The sequence below is a fragment of the Taurulus bubalis genome (assembly GCF_910589615.1).
Source record: "Taurulus bubalis genome assembly, chromosome: 10".
In the NCBI taxonomy this organism is placed as follows: Eukaryota; Metazoa; Chordata; class Actinopteri; order Perciformes; family Cottidae; genus Taurulus; species Taurulus bubalis.
Genome location: NC_136598.1, coordinates 8,097,602 through 8,113,550, shown reverse-complemented (window position 1 = coordinate 8,113,550; position 15,949 = coordinate 8,097,602). Strand labels below are relative to the sequence as shown.

At 43.6% G+C, this 15,949-nt stretch overlaps 1 protein-coding gene across 1 annotated transcript in view; it reads right to left on the bottom strand.

Moving 5' to 3' along the window:
• robo1 (roundabout, axon guidance receptor, homolog 1) overlaps positions 1-15,949 on the bottom strand; it is a gene marked incomplete at its 5' end in the record, with an annotated part of 156,103 nt that overhangs the window by 29,922 nt on the left and 110,232 nt on the right. The window contains 4 exons of the mRNA XM_079225397.1: positions 4,989-5,116; positions 5,234-5,372; positions 6,642-6,762; positions 11,594-11,751. Coding sequence (XP_079081523.1) covers positions 4,989-5,116; positions 5,234-5,372; positions 6,642-6,762; positions 11,594-11,751 — 546 coding nt within the window. The remainder of the gene's footprint in view (positions 1-4,988; positions 5,117-5,233; positions 5,373-6,641; positions 6,763-11,593; positions 11,752-15,949) is intronic.

Sequence of the window (15,949 nt, the reverse complement as noted above, 5' to 3'; positions counted from 1 at the left end):
GACAGCCATGAGAATGGTTAGCCATTGAATACATAAACACAGCATAGCATATTATTTTAGAGATCATAATTTTACAGTTACAAGTAGTCATTACTATTATTAGGTTATTTGAATGAACGACAAAATAAATTTGACTGCAGCTACTGCCAGCATTGAAAGGAAGACTGAATAATTCAGTCTTCCTTTCAAAACTTTGCACGTGTGTTCAAAGCAGATTAACCAGTACACTGGTCAAATTCTAAACACAGGCATATTATAGATGTAATGAATAGACAAAACAACGGTTTCTTCAATGCCCCCTCATTTGCATGGGCAAGGGCATAGACCGTTAAAATTTACATGGAAATGGGGAACAAATTTAAGCCATCTGTCCATGCTGACACCCTCCAATAGTGCAGGCATCAACCAGGATGCAGTAACCATGCATCTTAATGACAAATTCAATCTAAGACTAAGTGTGGCGTCATACCCCAAGGTCATCCAAGCAGCTCTGCCGTGACACAAGGCCTTTCTGGTCTACTAGGGCATCTATGTGAGGACCCACAGAGGCAGGCCAGTTTACACCTTGACTCTGGAAAGGTCCTCAAATTTTAATTTGTTCAATACAGGGGCAGTGTTTTACATAAAATCAGGCAGTCTGAAAACTGTCGTCTGAAATACAGAAACAATTTGGCCATGAATAAGATGGGGTGTTTGGTAATGCATAAAAGGGGGAAATAATAGAATGTAATGATACGGTTTTACCTTGGAGGCCCAAGCTGAGCATAATTTTTACCCATTAATGTCCTTTTGTCACTGTTGCCCATGACAACAGAAACATGATTGCTGATTGGAAGGTGGAGAAGTGATGGGAGGAGGATGAGGGGGGTTGTGACAGCTTCCTGTCTCGGTCAAGGCGGTGAATAGGTGACATTTCAACTTACCAGACAATACTAAAAAGGAAACAAAAACACAACAAAAAACCCAAAGATGAATAAATAAATAATAAACAGCATGACACAAAGAGGAGTGATAAGGAAAATAACAATGTGATGTACATGGATACAAATAATCGTTAATATTAATATTCTATGAGTAAAAGACAAGTCATATATCACCATCGACTCAAACCCTAGGGACCACATGAGACACGGAGTAAAACAATTAGCATGAGTGATCAGGAATGCATTAAAAATGCGCACACGCGCACACACACACACACGCACACACACACACACACACACACACACACACACACACACACACACACACACACACACACACACACACACCTTAGTCTTGGGACATATTCAAAGACAGGAAAAATTCTGGATTAGGTACAATTAAATTACAAAAAACGGTGCACAAACAATATGAAACACACAAGACAGATGTTTTATGCTGAGCAGACGTCCTGTTTTTTTTTTTTTTAAACTATTTTCCTCTCTTTCCAGGTGTGTGAAAGTGAGCATCCCTCTGTCCTTAATGAGGTTTAGAGCACCCTGAGGAGCAGCTGGATCTTGGTCCCTCTACACAGCCTTGCAAATGTAAACCTGGTTCATAAAACCACAAGGTGAATGTTAACTGTCACTCTTTGGACATAAATCTCCCCCAACCAATCAGTCACCTTATCTAATCTGTCTGCTTCAACAGCTCCCACGGAAACATAAACGCTGTCAGTCAGAGTAATGGCCGACCCCTCCCTCCTCCCCCTGCTGGCCTTTTAAATGCAGATAAGACTTGCATCAAGCGTTCCCAGAAGAAGACGCTCACTACTATCCATGTGCGAGAGGCTCTAGAAACACACAATCATGAGAACGTACACAGCCACAAACACACAAACCCCCTACAACACCTACACACATCCATTCATGAGCGTCTAAGCCTTTAATTAGGTAACCCTACCTCTCCCATGCCGTTGTGATCACAGTTGTGGACCTGGAGGGAGAGGTGAGCTTTAAATCTGATCAGGCTACTTTGTTGTAGACTTTCCGCTAGCTTACAGCGCAGAAGGGAGTCTCTATTAAGAAACCGATCAGAGGCCTCCAACCCAATAGGAGGCAGGCTATGTACCACAGCAGATATATTAATGGGGATTTCAGCAGTGTTGCTGTTCAGTGGGCCTGACATCAACACAAGAGCAGGACTGTATGCAGACGATTTAGCATGATTAATAGTGGCTCCCATTGGGAGGTCTGTAGCATGCTTTAAATTATCTGTCCTTCTCTAAAATTTTCTATACTGTACTTCAACTGAAATGTGGTTCTCACAACTTTGCGAGACAGTGAGTAATACACACTGAGGGAATATATGAGGGTTAAGATAAATCAAATGCAGAGATGCAGAGTATCTATATTACAGAGTAATAAAACGCATCAGTTCTATATGTGGCGCCTAACTGTGTTTTGGTATTTATCGTCACTGTAACAGCACACGGTGGGTTGAAAGGAAAGTTCTCTCTTTGGCACCAGTTCCAAGTCTCCTTCCAGACCCTTTCCATGGGTTATTAGCAACGCTGCTCTGGGGACTACCATTCCATTCAAGACCATTCTACACATAAATCACTGCTCACAGCAAACTTAACCAGCTGAGAAAAAAATAACACCCTGATTTTCTTAATTCTCTCCAATACAGTCTGATATAAAGCATTTGCCTTTCTTTTGGTGGAAGTTTAATTAACAAATCACTTCATAAACATTATCTAAACACACCAGACCCAGATCCAAATGCCTTTGAGTGATTCTTTAATCTTTAAATAACACCCACTCTCACATGCAGACTTCAGCAGACCAGCCGAAGAGCCCATCTCACTGCTACATTGTCACGTGACTTAGATTAATGATTTTGACGATGGAACTATAAATGCGGGTGGTGACTTGACCAATTATGCGTTTCTTCCATCAATCAATTCCATTTTTTCCTAAACATATTAATAAATCCAAAAGGAGGTGTCGTGAACTGACAAACGTGTGCAAGACAATAATTCACTGATTAAGTCGTAATGAGAGCAGAACACATTGAAAGAAAAATAGCCCAGGGCACCACTTCCACAATGTTGACATTGTTCACTGACAATGTGACCATGAAGCTCTGAAAATCCCCCCGTGTCCACACGGAGCTGGATTCTTCTCATTAACTGTCCAGCTCTTATTCGGGACGTGCCTTTCAACATATCTTCAAAATGGCATGCCTTGCTATATTTTAATTTTCACATATTGCAATAATAAGCAAATTGCGTAATGACACTGCAGGGAATTACTATTTGTAACCAGTGTTTTAAAGAAGAAACAATTCTAATATTATCAGCATTTTTGACAGCATTGCCCAGTAAACCCACAGATTAAACTCCTGCCCCGCACATTACTGTTGTATTCTCGTCATCAGCGTCATCTTACTACCTATGCATCGTTTCGCTACTTTGGACTGTTTAGACCTACAATTAGACGGCCTTTCTTTCCTTTCCTGTGCCCGCATCTGTAATTAGAAGCTTGTCATTTCCGGGCGTGGGACCTGCTTGTCTTTAATTAGCTGGACTACTCAGTGCCCACAGCCTCGCTGGCTTCCTCATGTCCTGGTCTGGATGACGCTCAGGGACCTGAAGGATGGATGGCAATGGTTCTAGGAAGCTTGGAGGTTCAGGCATTAGTCCGATCTAACCATGAGAGTAGAACGAGGATTCCTATTCTGTTCTGCCTTTAACTGCATTTTACACTCCAAGAAAGCATTGACATTTGTCCCCTAAATCCATGGCAGAAGTTCGTTCTCCATTCCTCTCTAACTCGTATAACATGGGGGTTGAAAGGCATAATGCATGAAAAGAGGGCTAGTGCCATACTTCTACATGCAGGCAACAGGGAATCGACCTGAGGTTAAGACATTTCATTTCCACTGAGGACAAGAGAGGTTTTAGCATTTCAAAGATGATTCTAAGCCAGGGGAACCGCTTATTGAACCAGCACATCAATGCTGTTCCCTTTCATTAACTACGCGTTCATCAGGGAGAGGGAAAGAGTGAAAGAAGGGGAGTAGATATATTGATGGGTCTATCGGCAGGTGTGGCTAATCTTACTCTTCAACCAATGTAAAGATTGCTGTGTTGAGGAGAAAATCAAGAAATAATTGCAAAGGTTAGCCATGTGATGATGAAGTATATGTCTTTGCAAGTGGGGGTTGGAAGAGGAATACAATTGCCTTCTCTCTTTATATCTATGCAGCATTGCTTGCTGGAAGTGACACTAATATGACTGACCTAACCACAGAAAGCTCTCTCTCTCTTCCCGTCTATCCTCTTCACCACAATTGCCCCCGGCCCTAATTCCCGACCTGTTCTGCATCAGTGGCAACCCGCCACCAAGACCAACATATTCACTGTCCTTCCATCCAATCCCCATCTCCAATGCACGAAGCCTCCTCCTTCCTTCCCTTCTTCGCTCACCTGCCTCCCTACTATTCCCATTAAATGGCCCCTGTGTTCCTCTGATTCTCAGGAGGGTTTAGAGGTGATCCCAGGCCCCAGTTCCTCTGAATGGTTTCTTTCTGAATGTTCACACACTGTGACCGGCTGCTTTATATTCCAACTGTGTTAATAAGACATTTGATGGAGAGGGCCACAGGAGACACAGAGATATTCCATAGGTTCAAATATAGTACTGCTTGTCTTGAAACATGACGGAAGACAGGCCTCCGGAGAAACGCCACTTGTATAGAGCAAATTAAATCGATTGCTGTTGAGCTCCCATGTGCACAACTCTACAGCTGTTATGGATTTTTGCGTTTCTTTTTATTAGAAATCAATCAGCTAATTGAGAGAGAATAGTTGAAAGTGATGACCGTGTAGTACTAAAGCTGAGGGCTATTATTGCAATGTGGCTGGGCTAAATTGCATTTGAATCAAGCTGCACAGTGACCCAAAATGGACATTAATTCAGAATAGCTGTCCAAGTGGCTGTACATGTGTTTGGCAGACTGAAGAGTGTAAAACTAACCGTCATAGCAGTATTCTGTCTTACCGTGGACGGTGAGCGTGGCCGATGCCTCCGCCTTGCCCACCATGTTCTCTACCACGCAGGTGTAGGAGCCGACATCAGCTGAGGTCAGACGGCGGAGCTTCAGGGTGTGGTCCTCACGAATCTCATATCTGGATTAAAACAGGTATCAATGTATCTAATGTTGTTACATACACAAACACTGTATTTACACAGACACAATGTGTCAGCTGACGACAAAAAAGAAAGCACCGATTGATGAGGCATACCTTCCTTTGGGCAGGTCACCATCGTCTTTCCTCCAGCGCACGGTGGGAACTGGGTCACCACGGGCCTCACACCTGAACTCTACACTTTGGTCCACTAACACCACCTGGCTGCCTGGGCGACGTACAAAGCTGGGACGCTCTGCATAGATGGAAACAGCACACACATGTATAATCAGAGCAAGGAACGGTGGTAGTGGAATAATGTTTTGATTGAGTGAAAGCCATTAGAAGTGCTGCTTTGATATACTCAATGAATCTCGGTCCTGTTCTTTGTTGTCAAGCTTTAGAGCTAAATTGGAAATTAAATTGAGAAATGAATGAAATCCATTTTATAAAGCCACCTTGAAGTTTTAGTTTTAGGCCCTTTGAGGTGTCCTGGAATGGAAATGATGACATAATGTAATCAAATTTAGTTTTTATACAGAGCCCAAAAAAAAGGACAAGGTAATTACTAATTTATGTTTAAGGACATAAGTTAAAAAAGGCAAAAATACAGTCTAGACTACATGGACTACACAGTGCACAGAAGTCACAAGACAAGATTAAGAAGAGAAAACAGTTACTATTTATGCTACAGTATATGCTTTTAATTACACATGACAGACACTAAATGATTTGAAGACTTGACAACATGCCCTGACACAGAAAGTCTAACCTCTTGTGTCATCTTGTTAACCCATCACCTTCAAGTCCAGCTCTGACCCTCTCTGGACAGCAACTCAGTACAGGGTCACCAATGTTTATTTTCTATATTATATAAGGTTAGATGCTAATCCTTCTCTTTACTCACACATACCATGAGACTTACCATGGTGGTTTATGGTTAACCAGAGTTCCTAGGTAACGGTGTTCACTCAGATGGCCTCGTTTAAGCCCTGATAGTAATATTTCAGTACTATTCTTTATCTTCATGAAGCCAGCTTTTTTGTTGTTCCTTCTAACAGATTATAAGAGGTCACTGAGGACAAGATGTGAAGAAGGTAAAAAAAAAGAAAGATGCCGATAAAATCAGGAGTCTGGACATGCTCTCTGCTCGGGACACATGAGAGTATCGGGGTCGGAGGTCATTCATGATGGAATAGGGTGCAGCTGGTCATAGAAAAGAGAAGCTGCTGGGGCCAGCGTGGGATTCATAGTTAAGTGTGAGATTGGAGGTCATCTCACACTCTATCTGATAAAGGTCAGTGACACCATTTAGATCCCTGGGAGATTGACAATCAAAGTTTAACATTTGGATTGGGTTTCTCACTGCAGACAAACAGAAACAAATGTGTGTGTGTGTGTGTGTGTGTGTGTGTGTGTGTGTGTGTGTGTGTGTGTGTGTGTGTGTGTGTGTGCGCATGTTTGTGGGTTGTTTGTGGACAGATTCGAGAAGACAGCACAGAGAGAAAAAATAAAGATTAATCACCAAGCACTGTAAGTTCAGCTATTTCACTCTCACGTTCTCCGACCATGTTTGTGCCGACGCACACATACTTTCCAGCATCACTCTTCCGGGCATTTGTGATCATCAGCTTGGCTCCGCGTATCTGAGGGAATAAAAAGAGGAGGTGAGAGGCTTATCCTGGAGAGGAAAAACAACAATAGTAGAGTGTGAGAGACACTTGGGGCCTCTGGCTGACACAGAGAAAACAGAAAACAGAAAACGGCGTCGCTCAAACATCACAAAACATTTCCTGATTGCATTTAAGAATGGCTCTGAGCACTTACTTTCCAAAAAGCCATTACAGCATGATGATGAGATGTACTCACAAACACATAATGGCTTGGTGCTAAAGAGGGCTTTTGCTCTGAGCTTATAGAGATAAAGATAAACTGGACTACTCTATCTCTCTAGCCGTTTTTTGCTGTTCCCACTCAGCTTCCACTTGAAGTCTAAATCACTATCAGCCTGTTCCTCCTCAGGGTAAGCTGAGCCAAAGTACGCTTTCCCGATCCAACACAACCACAGCTCCCTGAGGGAACACCTGAGGCACTGCAAGACTGAGAACAATTTTCCAGTTGCCTCAAAGAGCTGCAGGACAGTTTGGGCTATTATCGTGGGGGAATGTTTTAAAGAATAGGTTCTCTGGATATATTTTTTCTGTCTGTGCATACAACTACAAGTGAGAGCAAGTGAACATGCATTCAAGCACACATGAACAGCACACGAATGTGTGTGTTGTCCAGGTGAATGTCATGTCTGTTATTTCCCAGGGCTTTGATTACAGGCCAGAGGAGGTGCTTTGTTCTCAGGCAGTCAGAAAGGCAGCCCCGGCCCCACACAGGCCCCTCAACCCTTCTCTCAGCTCACAGCCATGCCAGTCAGCGCAGACACAGACAATAGCATGGCGCACCAATGATCTCTTAGCCTTGATGGGGGCTTAAGGTTTTAAATGCACATATCAGCCTGCGAGACCAGGACCACCACCTGCAAGCATGTAATCGATACCCTCATTAGAGTGCCACTGACAGAGAGCTTGACACACAATATTGCAAATGCGTGACTACCATGATAAACTCAAGCCCTCCCACATGTGTGTTCACTTGAGAGCTACGTTATGATACGTTTCTGTAAATCTCCATCGCTGTTCTTCACATGCAGCCAAGTTTTCATCACTCACATGTGACGAACAAACTTGTGTGTATGGAGTTTAGTTCCTTTAAAGTCGCCAGGCTAGGTCTAAGATTCTTGAAGGACAACTTTGCAACCAGAGACATTCTTCTGGTTCACAGGCATTCCTCAGCCCTTCAGCCCTGTTTAATATTCATGGTAAAGCAGGAGGACAGAGGGACTTGAAGAGACGGTGGAAGGCTGGCTTATTTAGGGCACCCCATGGTGCTGGAGGGGTTTGAAGTATCATTATGTTACTGTTTGTTTGAGGAAAGGCTTAACAGCTAAAACACTGTGACACTCACAAAGGCCCAAGGTCAGGGCAGACCATGCAGCAGAGAAAGAGGGGGGTGTACTGTTGGGTCCACAGAGCTTTGACATGAGGTTCCACTTAAGGCCGTGTCTACTCTATCTATATTCTTACTCCTGTGTGTCTGTGGCGGTTTCCCATTCTCTGCAGAAATACTTGGAGTGCCAGAGCAGCGGGGACTCCGAGAGCAAGTAAATGAATGCAGCAGCGGCCCACTTTTTCTCTGCGTGCATATCCTCTCCACACAACGCAGCAAAGCACACAGGCGGCGGAAATCCTCAACAATCTGACCATTATCCCTGCATTACAGAGAGATGGCTCTATCCTGTTGCCTTTTGTCTCATGTCATTTGGCAATGCTGATAATGAAAAAAAAAGCCTCTATTCAACATGCATTCTGTTGGTATTCACACAGCAGTTATTTTTACAGGCTGACAATTAGCCACAACAATTACACAAAAGGAGGGTGGACAATGTGCTGCATTGAGGTCGTTTATGATGTTGCCAACAGACTCTTGCTCTAGGCAGACAATGGTCTAGATTTGAATACTGGCATTTTTCCTGTTTCCGTTTATCTATCCTTTACTCATTGTTCCTGAAAGACCTGTTTGACCAAAGTTGAGAGGGATGAGGCCAGCTGCTGCTCGTGGCACAGCAGCATTACAGGGTAATAGCCCTGCCTCTCCCTTTATGGCGCGGTGGGAAACTTTTCAAAACCGCCCCACATGAAGTCATAAATATATGTGAGATGACACACAGCATGTCACTGTTTTTTTACACACAGCTGCCTACAATGAAAAGAAAACCGAAGGGTTTCTTCTGATGTGTCTGCCGCTCTCTGAAGTTCATTCCCCCCCTCTATGCTGCAGCCACCAAAGCCAAGCCGACCCATCCCAGTAAAGCTCAGTACAGAGAGAAAATGGTTTAGGACCTCGCTCTGATCACCAGTGATCACCAAGGAGACTGCACGTTCCAGCATGTTGCGCGGTGGGAGGAATGAACTGAACCAAACAACAATGCAGGCTGGATGAGGGGGCCCATTGACGAGCTCAGCTGTTCATCACATTATAAAGATTCCTCCCTCTGCCTCCCTCTCGAAAGTCACACTAAAATGTACTATACCGTAAACATCGGCCCATGATCGTCCTCTTTCTAATACAACTTGATCTGTTAACATGTATCCACGGGAGACCGTCCAGACTCCTATCTGTCACCGCAGTTGATTACACATACTTACACAATAGCATTACATGACGTCTAGCGCTACTTTAAAAGCGGTCTTTTGGGAAGACTCGGTCAGTGAGGTTTCGTGGCTGACAGGAAGTTTACAGTGAGCAACACCAGCTGGTCCACGCAGCTCTGTTAAATCTACCAGACCCTGTTTTCAGTTCCACAGAAGGCCCAACACCGCTGTAGGCTACATGGACACAACTCTGCTGCTTCAATGCAGGCTAAATGACAGAGCCTTCTGAATGTTTACTTCAAGGATTTCACCAGTCAGTGCAGAAAATCACATTTGCAGCATTGACAATAAGTCATCACTTCCGCCATAAAGTAGGATGCATGTTTTTGCAGAAATGATTTATAAACAACAGAAACATGTGTGTGTGTGTGTGTGTGTGTGTGTGTGTGTGTGTGTGTGTGTGTGTGTGTGTGTGTGTGTGTGTGTGTGTGTGTGTGTGTGTGTTCAATGGGGATAAAATGGAATTATGGGGAAGGACATGTTAGCGAGAACCATGCATAATACTGAGTTGAATCAGGGCTGCTGTGCTGTGTTAACAGCATGAGGTAGTTTGCCATTAGGTGATGAATAAAACTGAAAAGAGGTTTTTCCTAAATATTGGGCATTTGATCTTGCTCCTCTTTAAAATATAATATATTATCTCTTTTCAGTTTTGTTCATCACCTAATGGCAATGCTGTATTGTTTACTTTTGCCTAAAATAAAGTGTAACAGTAGGCAGGTAGCCAGGTGTGAATGCAGTAAATACACAATACATGCATGATCCAAATGTGTGGAAAAACAAGACAAACAGTGAATTCTAAGGCCACACAAGTTCATTTGTAGCATCGAGGTTCCGTGCTTATGAGTAACTACTGACTTAACTCAGGGACAGATATGATTTGATTCCCTTTAAACTAGATTATGCGCTCGTTTCTTTCAATTATGATGATCAACGGCCAGACACGGACTCTAAATCTTCTCCCTGTGCAGCTTAGAATAAAACACAGAGGAATAATACTCACGCTGTTTATGAGTTAGATTTTGCAATCAGGGCTTAGTGCATGCAACCTCAACTGGCCCTCGCTGAGCAAAACTGCGTTCAGTCATGTGCAGGCAGCCAACAGCGATAAATCACTGTTTCAACTTACCCAGTAATGAAAATGTATTGTGCACAACTAGTCCAACCCGGATTTCAGCATTATGCTACAGGCATATAGAGTTGAGCGTCTTTATTAGCATCTTGTATTATTAAAATCGGGGAGAATCTGCTTGTCCGTGACTGTACTGTGAAGTTCGCCATCGTCCGCATTTGCGGGGCCAAACCATTTGACTGCTCAACTACTTCACAATGAGCAGCCAGAACCTTAAAACCCCACCAGTCAGATTGTGAAGACGGGTTCCCGAGCCACAGCTAAGCACTCTCTCCTCACTACCTGTTTATGCTAGCCGACTGCTGAGTCAGCCTGGACTGTACTTCCCCAAAGCACACATCCAATCAGTACTGATGTCTAATGTATGCACCTTCCGCCTAACAAAATTCCTCGTTTGTGCAAACATTCCTGGCAATAAACGGTTTCTGATTCTGATTCTGATACAGTCGAAGGAAAAAAGTTTCCTCCTAGTCAAGGAAAACAACTATGGACCCAGAATTGTGTTTGTCTAAGACAGTTTGGGTTAGGACTATTCAATCCCTTTGGTAAGCAAGCATGTAGAGCTGATTGATGCTTCTGTGCCGGCTGTGCTGCTGTTCTAATTAAAGCTGAATAATTGGTGGTTTGGTTGTAAATCAAATGTAAAGTAAAGAGTTGTTTGGATCGTGCAGGCACTGCTGCTGCTTAGTGCAACTTTCTCCTCTTTGATTTCGGTCAGCTCATTCCTCCTTCCTGATCTACGCTTCTCCTGGTTGATTTCATCAGCAGGTCATCCCTAATCAATGCACTGCTGCTGACTGAGGGAGCGAGACTGATTCTATCTACCTCGGTCATTAGAGGTTGTAGCCACTGAAATGGAGAGCTCTGGGTTTTGGTAATTGCGATATGTGAATAATGAGGCAAACAAATCAATCTTTCAAGAAACACTAAAGTGGTGGGAAGGATTTAAACCGGCATCACTATCTCATACATTTAAACATATCATCTGTGTCTACAAATCAGTCTTCAGGCATTGAGTAGCCTACGTGTCAGCAATTACAATGTTAGAGTTGCACTTTGCATGTTAAAAATAAAGAGTCTTACAGTGATTCTCTCATCTCGGTCGTCGATGTTTATTCCTTCTTTTTTCCATGATATAGTGGGTTCGGGATGTCCACGTGGAGGCTGACACTCCAGCACCGCCGGCTCTCCTGCTGCCACAATCACATCTGCAGGGTTTTGTCTGAAGTCATCACGTAGTACTGCAGGAAAACAGAGAGAAGAGGACAATAACTAATTAACTAAATGTCAGTATATCCTCCTTTTGGGAAAACAAAGCAAATTGACAGTAAAAAAACAGAGATCATTTAAGAAACTAAAAAAAAGAAAAATGTAACACCTTAAGCTGTTTCTACATTTAGAAAACCAAAAGGCAGCTCGTAAAGCAGCAGGCCAGATGTTTTGTAACACATAATTAGTCCTGCACAGATGAGAAAATGTTAGGAACACATTACTATTGATTTGCCATGAAAGCAGTCGAAACCACCACAAAATGTGTTTACAGCATATAACATTGCTAAAAGAAAAAGGTTTGTATAGGGTCGGTACACACTAGGCTTAAAAAGTTGCTATTCAATGGCCTACTTGCTTACATATCCTCACTGTCAATAAGCTTAACAACAGCAATAGTGAACCAATATTTGTGCCCATCAACATCTCTAATAGCAATGCCCTTCCTCTTTGTTGATCGAACCACACAGACCTTCATGTAATACCGCACACGCACGCACGCACACGCACACACACACACACACACACACACGCACACTTCAGTATACAATGATGAGCACCTCTCCATCATCAGTTCTTCATCTCTCCCTGATAGTTCATATTCATCCCCACACTCATACACTCGCTCTATCTTCACTTTGATGAAAATCTAGATCTAATCCACCATCGCTGCCTTCCTAAGGACTTTGGTATGATGTGATTCTTATTTGCATTGATTTTCTCCCTTGGAGGTGCATTGAGAAAAAAAAAGACGACACAGCCATAGATTTTCATTATTCTACATAAAATATTCCTCAAATCCCTAGTTCTCATTTGTTGGTACAAATTTGATAGTGAATAGATGTGAAGGTTTAAATAGATGAACTGAGCAATTCAGATTTTCATTTGGGGCTTAATGCAAAATTACAAAACCAGCCGCACATAAAATCAGAAATCTTTCCCTGCCGGCCTTTTTCAGAATATCACATCAATATCATTACTAACCAGTAGTTAGTTGCATCAAAGCAGATCAATGCATATCTATTTTTGGAGGGGCAGAACAACAATATATCTCGGGACCCCATGTCTCCAGTGTTACAGATAAACTGAAGGTTTATTGATAGGGGAGCAAGTAATGAAAACGCCACAGGCTCCCTTCTGCAGACAGTGTGCCAGTAATCATTCCCCCAGCTTCTATACGTATAAAAACTTATGAAAATAGCGCTTGTAAATTTCAAGCTGAAATTCAGGCCACACACAAAGTCTGCAAGGTCAGTGCAGTGTGTGAACTGTTTTTACGTATAGAAGAGTAATGTGAAGAGGGTTGTGTCTGAGTTTTGGGGATGAAGCCGAGCTTTTGCATTCTATTGCCTCGCGCTCTTCAGCTCGCTCTAAAGTCACCGCAGTCACAGATCAAAGTCAGGTTCACCCCAGGACCTCTTACCTACTGACAGCCAACAGATTCCTGACTAAAACCCCTTAAGCACTTAATTGCACAATGTTGAGTCCAGATATTGCCCTCTGCCTCTCGTAACGTACAGTGGGAATTCTGTTCAACAGTAGGAATGAGGTGGTAATAGCTTCCTCAGTCCATTACTGCTTAATCACACACACACACACGCACGCACACACACACACACACACACACACACACAGCTGTAACATTACCGAGCCTCAATTCTTTAAAATAGGAACAGTTTGTACCAGAAACAATTCAAAAGGATTCCTCCGGTATTTTGCCACTCATCCACCCCCGTATGAGGAGGAGGTACAGATCTACAGACACATGCACAGATGAATAACACTTTAATGTGTGACCCCCTAAATCTTCTCTCACACTCACTCTGATCCAAGTCAAACTCAGCGGTGCAGCTGCGCGGTGTGTGAGCTCATTTGGTATGGTTAAAAGCAGATACAGTCATGCAGGAATGCAAACGTAAACACCAAACATCCGATCCCTGAGAGCAACAGCTCCATCTGAAGAAACACTGTCTCTATATGCATCAGCAATGTCCACCTGTTATTTAAATAGTTGGCCTTGAGAGTCAAGGTGAGGCCAAAAATGAAGATGCCAGTCAGCCCTGGATCATGTCAGATTTAAAAGTGCATTTTTTTTAATGTTCAAACATCTGACTTTCTTGGTTGTGAAAAGTACACACATTCTACATCGTCTGTTGACAATATCTGAGCAGAATCCTCTTAATCAAGAATACCTACACTGTAGTGAACATCATGACATAATTAACTTTCATTTATTCATTCATTCAATTTGTCCAGCATGGCTAATGCGGAGCTTGTAACATACGCTTGGGTGAGTGAGTTCAGTAACTTTAACTGTGACATTGAGTGCACACGGTCTCCTCTCAGTGGGTATCTGCCTCCCCTGCTGGCCTTACTGGAACCCTTTCATCTAATATGCAGATGCATTTGTCCCTCTGGAAAAATAAAAAGGGATGTGTCGGGAGGAAAAGAGGGAAGAAGGGATGCTGTATCGACTGGCTGGGGGCCCGAGGGATAGCTGGCATCATCCAGTGTTTACACCAACAGCGCAGTGAACTCCACCCCTCCTTAACAGCACTAGCTCCCTCACCTCGCTGCCCTCTCTCTTCCTCCACACCAACACCTCTTTGTTATAAACACAGCTGAGAGCGGTGCGGCAGACAGCCCCGAACATCTGCGTTCTGGAAAACAAAATCCTCTGGGATGGAGGGAAACCGAGGCAGCCAGACAGTCTGTCAGAGGGTCGGACGGACACGGATCTGGATGGGGTACAAAGCCCCAACACTTCCATCAAAAGTCCAGATCCGGAGCTGTGGTGGAATCGGTTGCCTCTGGCCCCCCTGGTTTAAATAAAGCATCCAGCCTTCCTCCTTCCTGTATACATACTGCATAAGGCCCTACTCGCCTGCCTCCAGAACTATTCCTGTTCTAGGACCCAGAATTGGGTGAAAAAAATGGGTAGAGTCTCTCTGCGTGCTGTCCTAAAAATGTGTGTGTGTGTGTGTGTGGTGTAGTCTGTGTCTGTGTTTGGGATAATGAGCCTACTCTGTCTCTCTAGTGAGCCTGCAGCTGTCCCTTAGCAGATAATATTTCCTACACTATTAACAGGGGGCCAAACTCAATGTGTGTGGATGTTTGTTTACGGAGAGATTTTCAGTTTGTGGCTTAATATGTGGAAATGGGCCGGAGTCACAGGTCCCAGCATGAAGACGCCTCTTTGTCCGTCCTGGATTTGCTCTAACATGCCACTGATGGGATGAAACAGAGTGAATATCCGGACCTGGACGGATATCAATACCCTTTGTCAACCTAAGGGATCTATTCTGCATTGCATTTCCTCTTTTCAGTCGGCCAAGAGCAAAACGCATCCTATCTCATCTGGCTGACACGCCTCGCTGCAAGACAAACCGACAACCGTCTTAAAACAACCATATATATCAAAGCAGAGTTTTGGTTTGCACTGGCATACATCTGTTGAGCCCTGCCAAGTCCAGTCTCACTACAATCCTCAGTACAGCTTAATAAATCACTCCTCAGGTCCACAGTAGCAAATTGGAGCTGTGCTGAGGCTAACGCAATTAGCTGCCATCATTTCTTACATCCAAACCCTCCGTTAAAGGTCAGCTGAGATAGCTGCTCTCAGCTCTGAAAAAAAACTCCCAGGTTCATCACCCCCACAAAGTATCCCCTGTGCAGCGCACACACACACACACACACACACACACACACACACACACACACACACACACACACACACACACACACACACACACACTCTTTTTCTCAGGAAATTGAAAACAGATGTTTAAATGTCAAATTAAAATGAGATTCCCGTGCTGCCCCTCCAACATTAATGAAAATGAAGACTTAATGCCACACACAAGTCTGGGTGGGAAGATCAGATGAGCTTTGTTCTGAGGAAATTAAACCAAGTACAACAAGCTTCCCCTCAAATCTTTGGAGGGATACAAAAACAGACCCACCAGGGAATTAAAGATTTATCAGAAGGCACCGGGAGTCAATCCTGCACAGAGACGCACAGCATGGGTCTCGCCTTTGGCTTTGGATTTTTCCTCGAAACAGAATGGGCATGGCTCGCCCCTTGAGGGACACAGAATGAATGATAACAGCAGGGAAAAGGAACCAGAGAGAGCAAGAAGAACATTAGAAGCAAGAGAATAGAAAGAAGCT